The 12,111-nt window shown below is 50.0% G+C and overlaps 1 protein-coding gene across 2 annotated transcripts; it reads right to left on the minus strand.

The window, feature by feature from the left end:
* Positions 1-272: 272 nt before the first annotated feature.
* On the minus strand, positions 273-2,897 carry LOC127383918 (16 kDa beta-galactoside-binding lectin). Of its 2 annotated transcripts, XM_051617640.1 has the most exons (5): positions 2,793-2,897; positions 1,272-1,351; positions 964-1,135; positions 601-682; positions 379-481 (listed from the first exon to the last, which is right to left on the minus strand). In XM_051617640.1, exons 1-5 carry the CDS (start codon positions 2,799-2,801, stop codon positions 462-464), a joined length of 363 nt encoding a protein of 120 aa, XP_051473600.1. In that variant the 5' UTR covers positions 2,802-2,897; the 3' UTR covers positions 379-461. The 2 variants fall into 2 exon arrangements, with proteins under 2 accessions (XP_051473599.1, XP_051473600.1); XM_051617639.1 differs by lacking the exon at positions 601-682 and having other exon boundaries at positions 273-481; positions 2,793-2,895.
* Between the last annotated feature and the right edge of the window lie 9,214 nt (positions 2,898-12,111).

The following is a 12,111-nucleotide window of genomic DNA, read 5'->3' on the forward strand; positions in this document are numbered from 1 at the left end:
TGGCATGCACTGGTTTGAGCTTCCCTGGCTGGAACTAGTCACAGAATGTAGAAACCAGACAGCCAGGGACCACTTACTGCAGCAAACAGGATCAAGCAACCACTGCTCAGGTAGTAAATCCCAGTAAATCATGCTTTGCCTGGCATGTGGTCTAACTCAGTACCAGCTGACAGGCTGCAGTGTAAGCAGGCACACAGATTAATACCTACCCTTCCTACTGCCCACGCCTGTAGCAAGCAGATTAGAGCAGAAAACAGCAAAGGAAGCAGCCATTGCAAGTTTGGGTTTATTTCACTACGCAGGGGGGGAGAAAACTCAACAAACCAAGCTATAGCTTGTCACAGAACTTAATGGCTTTGACTTTAAAGTCACCCTCCACAGCCAGGTACTCAATTTTCTCCATGCCCAGTCGATTAGGGAACTGGAACTCAGCCTCAGGCAGCTTCACGGTTGCCTCCACTTCATTGAAGGAGATGCAGATCTGTAGAGAGCCACAAGAAGGAAGGCTAACACATCCCAGCTCACCAGCCTCACTCCCCACCACCTCCAGTCTGCAGGCAGGGCAGATGAGGTGGCTGCTCATGTCAAGGCCACACTCACTAGGCTCAGCCTCCTCCCTGCCCAGCAGAAGCATGGAGGGGAGCAAGCGTGTTTGCTCTGCCCCAAGGTCAGTACCAAGCTTCTGAAAGGAAGGGATGACAGAGACCCAGCCTGAATCTCAGGTCAGTGTTTTAATTGCACTTACTTGTGTGGCTTGCAAAGGCAGGCCAGAGTGGAGAACTTAACACAGCTGAGCTGTTGGGCATTGACTTGAGCAGAGCAGGTCTAGAGAGCTTTAGCTGCAGAACTCTTCCCCTGTGTGCTCTTTCTCCACCACAGGGGTATAAGGCAGCACTAAAAAGCTGTGCCCTTGGCTTGTTAATAGCCTGTGCCAGGGCCCTGCATACACCCCTGGGGCCTCACCTCTGTCTTGTCACCTTGCTGGAAGGGAAAGTCAGCTTTCCTGTCCTCCTCACCCCACGTGCCTTCCTCCTTCGAATTGCACACGATGGTGTTGACATCCCCGTGGCAGTCAAAGCGAGGGTTGAAATGCAGCAGGAGGGTGCTGCTGTTCTTCCCTACGTTCACAGCAAACCTGGGCAAACAGAGAGGCAGTGCAGAGGACCTGCCAGCACAGCAGCTCCAGCTTCCCGGTGCCGACAAGCTGAACACAGCAGGAGCTCAGGCTTCCCCCAGAACCACATCAATCCATTTGCCTTCTCCTCACTCACCCTTTGGCATCAGACAGGATCTTCCCTTTGACCTTGATGCACTCACCAGGCTGGATGTCCAGCTGAGTAACAACCAGTCCCTGCAGGGCCAAACCACAGCAGTTAGTCTATCCCAAGGCAAGCCTGCCAGACCCAAACACCTTTGCAGTTTTGTGCTAGAGGAAGGTTTGAGTCAGGCCAGCTGCCTGTCTCAGCCCTCTGCCAGGGAATCCTTGTTCACAGCAACCACCCCAAGGGGTCTCCCACTCCACTAAACCATCTAAGCTGACAAGGAGGTGATTCAAGCCAGTGTAACAAGAGTAGGGTACGGGCACTGATTTACCAGCTGCTGCAGAAAACATCCACAAATCCTTTTCTAACATCTTTTTCTATCATCCAAACAAGCTTTTCTAACACTAGGTCTGTGCCCCCTCCCTAGGCAGCCCTCCAAGCAACAGGACAAACCTAGAAGAAGTTTTTTGTCTCGACTGAAAGCAACCTACACACAGAGAGGGGTCAGTGGAGCCCACTTTTGGCTGCAGCCCGGTAAAGCAGAACACGCATCCCAGCACCATCCACCGGGAAGTTCCCGCCGAAGAGAAGAGCTGATTAATCCTTTCTCAGAACCAGGTTATTCACTTTCCCCAGCCACGCACCCCAAAGTAACACTTAAGATCACCGGCCTCCCTCAGCTACGATGGAGAGGCTGTTTGGGGAGGCCAGGCACACCTCAGGCTTTGCTGCCTGTGCTCCAGCGTAACGATGCTGAGCTCCACTTAACCACACGCCGAGTCAGGCAGGGAGATTTCAAATTGGTTGATTGTTGACTTGGGCTAGTTCTCTTTGCCTGGCTTGTGCAGGCCCATGCCCAGCAGCTGCTGGCTGCTGTGGAGCCCAGAGCTCCTCCAGGACAGCCAGCCAGCCCCAGCAGCGCTTGCCCTCACGCCGACTCCCACAGCACAGGCTGCTCAGGAGGTCAGATTTCCCAGCCACTAAACTGCTTATCGTCACGGCACTAATGCTGCCTCCTGGCCCTGCTCCTAGCACAACGCTGAGGCACAGCCTGGAACACAGCCTGGGTGCCCAGGGGTCTTCTGAGGAGAGAAGTTATGTGGGCAGGAGTAGGTCAGAACACACTGCTGTCCTGCTTCCCTCTGCTGTTGCATTACGAGTTACCTCAGTCCTGTGCCTAAAAGGGAAACTTCCAGAAGGAAAATGTGAAGCTTTAAGAAAATAAATAAATAAATAAATAAATAAATAAATAGCATTCATACTGTAGAGCTGCAAATGGTCCCAAACCTTTAGCGTACACAAAGACCCAAGCACACATTAGATCACCTTCCCTACTTAGATAACTTGCTAGAGGAGAAGAAAACCAGCTGATCAGCCCTAACTGCTCCTCTCAGCCATACATCAGCCCAGCATTTCCTTCCTCCCAGCTTCTCTGTTTCTCCTCCTACCTCTGGCACCCAGCCCCAAACCCACACCCAGCCAGACCCTGGCGCTGCTTGGCACACCGGCCCAGCTCCCGGCGGCACTCACTTGCTCCATGCTGCCGGCACCAGTGACACCAGTCAGTCCCACCAGCCAGGACACCCCCCAAACCCCGCTCCACAGCCCAGCGTGACTCAGCGCGGAGCTCCCGCAGCTTAAATCGCCTGGGCAGGACCATCACAGGATGGAGCAGGGGGGGGTGGAGAAGAAGAAGGAGATCAATTGCAGCTGTTTGGGGCTGGAGCTTTCCCAGCCATTCGAAGTGGGCAGCGGGAGATCTCTATTCATACTGTTCTCTGCAGGCAGGATGTGCGTGATTTTTCAAAGCCAGGGATTGTTTGCTTCTGCGTGATCCTGGAAATCCTTACTGCAAGCTGTTATTAGCTGCTGTGCCGGGTGTGTTGGCTCGCGTTCCGGGAGCCCGAGGGTGGCTCTGTGCCTGCAGCGAGGTGACTGCTTTTTGTTAAGTGATCCCTGTCTAAAATCAGGGCTGGAGTCCTCATGTTACTGCTGCACAGTGACTGCCTCTGTGAGTATGTGTGTGTGTGCATCCTCCCAGCCCAGCCTGGAGCCTCCTGACTGGAGCCCCTGGGAACAAATCGTCACTATTCGCAGTGAAGTGAAACCCAAAGCTTTGTTCTGTTCTATGCCAGCATTTAGAAAATGCCTCAAAGTTAAGGCTGTTTTGTGTGGGGCACTACTAGATGTGAGAATTCCGGCTGCAGCTTTTGAAAAGTAGCGTGATCTGGCTGGTTCCATTCCAGTTGCAAAAGGCTCCAGAGGGAAAAGAGAAATGCTTTGTTAGCAGAGGAAGAGGCCGGGCAGGGCTGAGTGCAGCCGGCAAGAAAGGAGGCTGCTTTCCCAGCTGCTCCCAAACTTTGTCCCTTAAAGCTGCACAGCATCCCTGCCCTGAGGGTCTTAGCAGGGAGATAAAGGTGGGAGTAGCTTCGGTGCTTTGTGGGGCTGATCAGCTGGGTGCCACTTTGGGTCGGGTTTAGCAAGGGTCTTCGGGCCTCTGTGCCTCAGTTTCCCCACAGGCCAAGTGACATCCAGCTTCACAAGCCCACTTGTAAAACTTCAGACAGAGCTGCTGTATAAACGCAGCACGTTACTTGTTGGCTCAGCCTGTGTGATGCCTATCTGCAGGTAAGTTTAGGAATGGCTGCACAGGGCTGCTTCCCAAACAGCACAGGAATTTCTGGCTGGGTAGCAGAAGGAAACGTGCTGCACCACAGGAAGCTGCTGGAACTTCATTAAAGCTTGCTGGCTGTTAGACCAACTGCATCCTGACACCACCCCTCGCCCCACGACTCCCCCACACCCATTTCTGAACATTCACATGGCATTTCAGCATCCCATGCAGGTCTGAGGGAATCAAAGCCAAGCTGTGTTTGAACTAGAAAGTCACAAGCCTGAACTGAAGCCCTGTGACTGGGACATATAAAAGAGGGCAAAATGCTGACTGGGAGTACTACAGGAAAAATCCCACACGTGCTTTGGCCTCCAGGTAACTCCCTGGCCATACTGAGCAGTCTCAAGAGCCACACTGAAGGCAGGAGGTAACTGCAGGAGCAGAGATGGTGCGGGTAGCAAAGACCACCCAGAGCAGGCCCCTTCATGGACAGTTTGGAGAAAGCCCAAGCAATTCCACCTTAAGTTTGCCCCAGTCTCCAGCACGATGTTGGCTGGCATCACGTGTTGGAGACAGGCTTTAGGCGCCTGCTTTCTGTGCAGTTGTTCCCTGGGTCACAGCCGCGTGTGAGGGGTTGAGCAACTCCTGTTTGATTGGCTGGGTTTTAGTATTTGCTTTCCATTCGGCTCCATGAATTCCCTGGAGACTTCTCCTTTTAGTGCTGCAGCATTTCTGGAGACAGAGCTGCTGACAAGGGGAGCTGTGGGGCTGGGGCCGTGCAGTGCGTTGCTCTCAGCTCCCCTTCTGAAATGCACGTTTCTTGTGAGCTGCTTTTCTGGCCTGACATCTCCTCCTCTGACCCTCTTATTCAGACAGGAAAATACCTTTCCAATAATACGTGGAGACTGCACTGTTTGTTTTTCTTAAGTGCTGTACACTGGCAGCCTAATTGATTTAGCAACAACTCCTTTGGTCTTGCCCGATTTAAAACACACCTGGTTTTACACCCTGAGGAATCAGTGAAGTGTTTATTTGTTCTCAGACTACAATGCTGAATTAACCCAGCTGCCTTCCATTTTTCCTAGGGGTTAAAGCCATTGGTGGGGATGCAAAAGAGAGAAGCCCCCAGCGAGAAGAAGTAGAAGAAGATTCCCCAGTGGTTCACCTTCCCCTTTCAGATGGTTTGTAGAAGGAGACAGGCTGCAAAACAAGGCCACCGTGCCCAGTCCCACCCCATCAAGGGTGTCCCCAGCCCCACTGCACAGCAATAGGGTAGAGGACACCTCAGACTGCCTGCAGAGAAGGGACTCAGCCCCGGTGAATGCTGCTTCCTGGGATGGGAGTTTTGTGTCTAAGGAAAAATATAAAGCTCACAGCAGGCAGACAGAGGATCAGGGTGTGCTTCAAAGCCGCCCTATGCAAGCTGCTGTTGCACCCCAGGACCAGCAGATGATGCTCTGAGAAGAAACCCTGGGCAGGAGGCAGAACGGAGAGGAGAGCCCAAGTTAGCTTTTTCTGGCTTGTAGGGAGGGATTGCAATACATAGAGAGTATTTGGGGTGCATACAGTGTAGGTGTGTTCCCAGTTCCAGGAGCTACTGCTCTCTCACATGCTTTTGGGGAAAAGCATCACACCCACCAGGCAGCTCTGGCAGAAGCAGGAAAAGTCATCTGCTTATCCATGAGGTGATGCCCCAAGGAATGTTCCTCCTGTGGGGAAAATTGAGGGGGCCCTCCCAGCACTTGGGCTTGCAGGCTTGCTTGAGGACACAGGGCCCTGCGCAGCACCAGGTTCCCAGCCCAAACTCTTAATTAAATCACTTGATTTGTACAGGCTGAAGCCAGACAACTAGCCAGTCTGATTTTCTTGTAACTCCCTAGGAATGCCCCAGATTTGTTTTAGCAAAACAAACACCAAAAAGGATGCAGTGCACTGGTTGTTACTCTTTATAATCTTCCACAAGAGAAAGGACACCCTAGCCCTTAGCAAGTCATATCCCTGGCTAATCACTCCTGTCATTAGAAATGGCTTACCCCTAATTTTGGAAGGTCCAAGGGCACACCTCAGCTGCTGGCTAACTCAAGGACATCCTCTAGCCTGCAGGACACTGGGTGCAGAGGCCAGCACTGCTGGCTCTCCAGAGTCTGCACCTGGTTTGTCTTGCACTGAACCACACACCCTGGTAGCTGTTGATGCTACATATCCCAAGTTACTCATTGCTGTAGCTAAGAAAGAGAACCTGCTTCTTGCTGAAAGGGCAAACAGTAGCTTCCTGCTCCTTTGGAGATGGCATCTGGCCTCAGCTCCAGCCCAGCAGTGCTGTACACGTCCTCCAGCCATGGCTCCAGTGGGAACACACACCTGAACCACTTCAGCTGGTCGGGGGGGGGGAGAAAAACTGCTCCAATTCATTTTCATTGGTGCAAGCATTAAAGTGGTCAAATAATGAAAAGAATCACTCCACACTCTTCTCTAATGTGAGCTAAAGCTTGCAGTTTGCTGTAAGTTAGGGGCTTTTTTGCACATTTTTTTAGGGAAGATCTGGTTTTGTCTCTAGAATTTCATTCTCAGCTCATCAAGCAAAGTCAGCAGCTTCCCTTTGCACTGTCTTTAGGAAATATTTGTGTCAGTACTGTCTGGATGGGATCCTGGTCTCAGCAATGGCCCCTGGTTACTCTTGCAACCTAATACTGTGCTGCTAAAGCATACTGGGTGTGCACATTACATACACACATATACAAATCTGTTTTCTGCCTCTTGGAATATCTGAGGATTTAAACTTTCAGCTCTTTCTCTACTACTGCTGTTGATGTGTCCAAGTCTTCCTGTTTCCCCTGTAGCACGTTAGTTTGTCTTATCCATTCTGCCTTTTTGCTTGAGTAACCATTACCCCCTGAAGAGTTTTGTCACACACAGTTTATCTGGACCCTTCTGCACCAAAGGTCCCTTGCATGGCTGGCTAAAACCCTGCTCTCACCATGGTATCTTCCAGCCCTGTGCTGTCCATGGGGTAAACTTCAGGGTTGGTCTGGAGACCACAGAGGCTCCCAAGAGCCATGCTCAAAAAAAAAAATCCTTAGCCTGCTCCTGAAAGACAAAGGGTTACTCTAGAGCTGCAGTCCAGTTTGGCAGGAGGTTTTGAGGCCCTCCCAAAGCCTGCAGACACTGAGCCTCCCAAAGAGCTGCTTTGGAGGGAAGTTTGTGCCAGGAAGAAGGGCTGAAGGTCCAGTCCACCCTGGATGCCAGCTGGGGTTGTGCAGCCACATGTCACTACAGCCTTTTTATCCCAGAGGGTTTCCCGATTTCAGCTTTCCCTACATTAAAAACAAAGCACCTCTATTCCAGGTTAATTATAAATTGTTAATTATAAAGAACTTTTTGCACTATCTCAAAGTGATGAGAGGAGTTTGCTGTGGGATTTAAAGTGTGTCTCATCATTCTATTTTCCTCATTAACGCTGACCCAAGCTGACAATCCCTGTGTTTCTCTCATCTCTTAGTGGATTAGATTTAACCAGAGCAAATTGCTAGCTACCCAGAAGAACTGGGCCTTGATTATTTTGAACTCACTTCACTTCAGCACTTCTCCTCATACCTTTTGAGTCTGCAGGTGGCAAACACTTCTCAGAGTTCACAGGCTCATCTCAAAGGAGCTGTGTGCATTTTGTTCCTTATTGGAGATCCCCACTCGTCTCAGTTTAGGAATCCAAACTTCCCTCCTTTTTGCAGCTCAAAGATTAAGCTCTTCTCCAAAGCCCCCACACTTGCAAAAAAGCAGTAAAAAGCAGTGCCCTGCTGCTGACACTGCCAGGCTGCACCTCCACCTCCCAGGCCACTCCTTGTACCTTTGCTTCCCATACTAGAGTGTAAGACGCATGGCACCTGCCCCAAGCCAGCAAGATTTTGCCCTGGAGCTGGAGGCTCTAGCAGAGACCATGAGTTACCAACCTCCCAGTGCATGTTTTCTAGAGTTCTGTCAACTCTGGCAGTTTTAATTTATTTTTCTTAACAACATTGTAGTTTGCTTTACATCTATGACCACATTGCAAACTTCTGCAGTAGGCAGCAGCCCTGGAACATTTTTCACTGGACTATCACAGTAGCATAGCAGCACTTCCCAAGCCTTATATATTCCTGTGGTCTAGCTCCAGACAAGCTGAGTCTGATTTTTAACTCATGATCAGCTGCAAGGAGTCTTGGGGAGAAGATGGGGAACTATGCCTTTCCCATAGCTGGATAAAATTTCTAAAGGCCTTCAAGGTGCTTATCTGCTGTGCAAGAGGTGAGTGAAGCTAGAAGGGAATTCATCAGCATTGCCCTCCCCGAGGTACTTAGGCAGCAGAACTGGTTAGTTGGGTCCAAAACCTGTGCGAGTGGAGCAAAAGGAGAAAGATTGCAAAAATGCATTGCCTGTTCTGGTTAAAAATACAAGGAGCCACGTTTGTAGAGAGGGATCATCACTGGAACATGTCTTCTAGGTAGATTTTGTCTGGAACTATTTTGAGAGCACACAGGTTGGGGGTCTAGCCTTTGTTTCATTTCATATTCACGAGTCAGCCTTCACCACCTAGTGCCATCCATAAAGTTAAAGCTCCTGGGTTTTGCCAAGAAACCTGGGGTGCTTCTCTGAAAGATAATTGTACAGTTGCTGCATTCCAGGCCTTATTTTCTCCATTGTCTGACACAGGAGTGGCTTCAGCAGGGCTGGAAGGCAGGGGCAGCGCTGCACTGCCCAGATTGGAACCATATAGAACCATACAGAACTGTTTGGGTTGGAAGGGTCCTTAAAGATCATCCAGTTCCAACCCCCCTGCATGGGCAGGGACACCTCCCACCAGCCCAGGTTGCTCCAAGCCCCGTCCAACCTGCCCTTCAACACTGCCAGGGATGGGATATCAACAACCTTCCTGGGCAACCTGTTCCAGTGCCTTATTACCTGCATGGTGAAGCATTTTTTTCTTAATATCTAGCCTAAATCTACCTTCTTTCACTTCACATCCATCACCCCTTATCCTACCACTACCCTCTCTGGTGAAAAACCCCTCCCCAGCTTTCCTGGAGCCCCTTCAGGCACTGGAAGGTGCTCTAAGGTCTCCCTGGAGCCTTCTCTTCTCCAGGCTGAACACCCCAACTCTCCCAGCCTGTCTCCACAGCAGAGCTGCTCCAGCCCTTGGATCATCTTTGCGGCCCTTCTCTGGTCTCTCTCCAACAGCTCCATGTCTTTCCTGTGCTGAGGACTCCAGACTTGTACATGGTATTCCAGGTGGGGTCTCACCAGGGCAGGGTAGAGGTGCAGAATCACTTCTCTCGACCTGCTGATGCCATTCTTAGTCCTGCTAAAGTCAGGAGAAGGGAATGCAGGAGCTGGAGATCCCTGGAGCAGGTCTGGCAAGGCATTTGCAAATGCAAAAGCCATCTTTGGAAGGAGTGCATTCCCCAAATGGCTTCCCTGGTGCATGGCTATCTGCAGCAGAGGCCAGGACCACTTACCTGCTCTGCAACAGGACCATGTGCTACGCTCAATCTGAAGAGCCATCTGCTCTGCCAGTGCAGCTGCCCACAGGCCCAGGCATGGCACAGTTACACTGCCAGGACTGCACATCCTCAAGTTGCCATGGGAAACTTGGGCAAGCACAATGTGATTAGGACAGCAGTACTCTAGTCACCTGTTCCATCTTCTTGATATATCAGAGATGCAGAGGGCACTGGCTACGTGTTCCTGCCCCCCACACCCCAACCCAGCAGCTGACAGAAATAATACCTATTGGTCCTTTTGTATTTTCACCTTACGACTGTTTTAAGGCTTGATCTTCCTTATGCCACTCCAATTATGCCAAACCTGCAAGGTAGAGGTCTCCCTTGTTCTGAAGGACTTTTCATTTCTCAATTTGGATCTTTGTTCAAATCAACAAGGGGGCTATACCTCACAATTAGTTTGAATAGGGTGGGACCAAGCCTTCTGCATCAACCCAGTGTCCACAAAAGCATTCCAGCTTAAGTTGTACTGATTTAGAAAAGCTCTTCCCTAGCCTGACATACAGCATGCCAGGATGGTTTAGAAACTCAAGCCATCTGGAGTTCTTTCCCACAAAAGCATATGTGTGCCAGAATGTGTCTCCTTTGAACCACCCACAGTGAGAAGGGATTGAATTAAAGCTGGCTCATATTTCTCAAATTCAGTTTTAGGCAAAAAAAAAAAAAAAAAAGTCAATAAGTAACTGGGAAATGCCTTGGAAAGAACAAAATTATTAAAAACTTAACAACACACTGAAAAGAAACGTTAACACTGTCCATTCTGAGGGCCTTTGAAATTACACTGCTTGAGCTGAAATTCCTTCACCTTCCTGCCACCTTCTCCCTCAGTGTTTTATTAGCCAGGTCTAGGGATTACCTGAAATGAGTCCTGGGTCATGAGGGCTCCCTCACTTTAGAAACAAGCTCTGATCTTCTCTGGCTGTTGAAGTGCAATAAACAAAGACATACTCTGGTGTAAGATCCTTTTAATACAACAGCTGTGAAACAGTGTCAAATGCAGGCAGATAATGGGATTGTCTTCCACTGAAGACAGGCCATTTCTCAGATAACTAGAACGTGACACCTCAGCTGAGAGCTAAAGAAGGAAGAGCCAGTTAGAAATACACACGCTCTGAGAAAGACACAAGTGGCAGCTCTGTGAGCTCTGCTGGGAAGCGAGAGCATCATTTCTGAGCACTGCGGGCAGAGCAGAAACCCTGCTCTCAGATCTCCTGAAGGCTGTGGTGCTCTCCCCTGCAGCTCTTTTGGGTGAGGCCATGAAAAGGTTCTGGCCATAGCATGATGAAATGAGACAGTGGTGGGGAGCCCTGAGCCCTGCAGGAGGCAGGAGGAGAAGGAAGGCAGACAGGATTTCTCACAGTAACAAGCAGCAGGAAACTGGGAGAGCGTGACTCACGCCAGAGGCTCCAGGCCTGACTCATGACATGGGCTCTAGTGCTCTCAGGTCCCGTGGGAGAGCACAAACACAACCGGCTGCCTTCATGCAGGCACCGCCACCTTAGTCATCAAAAGGTGGCAGACTGCAGGGAGGCATGCTGAGAGGTGCTCCCGCGGGGAGCCAGAGTCTGCAGCAAGGCGTGCTCTGCACCAGGGAGGAGACTGGCAGCACCTCACTGCTCCTGATCCCACAGCACCTTTGGAAATCTCCCCTCTAGGACAGGCAAGCAGTGCTCCCGCCAGGTTTGCAAGATACCAACATCCAAGGGAATCACTGCTACATCTGCCCTCTCCTTTGGCCGTGGGCAGGAAGAATAGGACTTTCCAGATGCAATGTCTGCTGCATGGGCATACAGATCCAGGACTGGCTGCTGCCCATCTCCAGCAGAGATCATCCAGCAGCTAAAAAGCCATCCAGCATTACATTGATGGGTGAGCACTGTGAGGAGCAGCAACCTTGGGCTTCATATGAAGCAACAACAAGAAACCAAGGAGAGGGGAGAGTTGCAAGATGTTTGCTTAAATCATCTACTCAGTATTTATAAAGCTAAGAGAAAAAAATCCAAATTAGATGTAAATAACTCCTGAACTGAAAGATCTGCATTTCCCTTGAGCACACCACTCAGCAGATGACTAAACCAGTTCTATTATTTATGCAAAGAAAAATGTACAGCTTCCCTTGTCTATGCCCATCTGTACCTCTTACCCCACAGGCAAGACTGCCAGGCTTGCTGACCTCCTGTAGATGGTATTTATTAAAGCCACTTGCCTGGAAGCTGCCCTGCCTTGGCAAGAGCATTTTATTGCTTTCCTCCCCTGCAAAGCACTTAATCCACATCTAGCCAATGAGCTGTACAGTGCCATGCAGCAGCTCCTCTTTTTCTGGAATCATGTGTTTTCACATATACATACTATATGTTGCTAAACAACATTGCTCATCCCCCCTCTCCAGAACAGAGCCTTTTTATAGAGGGATATCTGATGCTTTTTGTCAGTTACTTGTGCCTGCTGTAAATGAATGTCTCCTAGTGCCATGGTATGTTCCTTGCCTTTGCCTGTGGACTGTAATGACCAGGACTCAGGTGGGGAGAACAAATACAAGTTAACAGCCTGGTGACTTATAAATCTCTATTAAAAAAAAAAATAAAATCCTAAAACAACATTCAGGCTTTACCTTGTCACTGATGTTATGACTCATAGAGCTGGAAACTCAGCTGATGCAGTATTTTAATACAGGAAGCTGTGTAGGAAGAAAAGGAGCCAG

The sequence above is a fragment of the Apus apus genome, chromosome 4 (assembly GCF_020740795.1).
Source record: "Apus apus isolate bApuApu2 chromosome 4, bApuApu2.pri.cur, whole genome shotgun sequence".
Lineage (NCBI taxonomy): Eukaryota > Metazoa > Chordata > Aves > Apodiformes > Apodidae > Apus > Apus apus.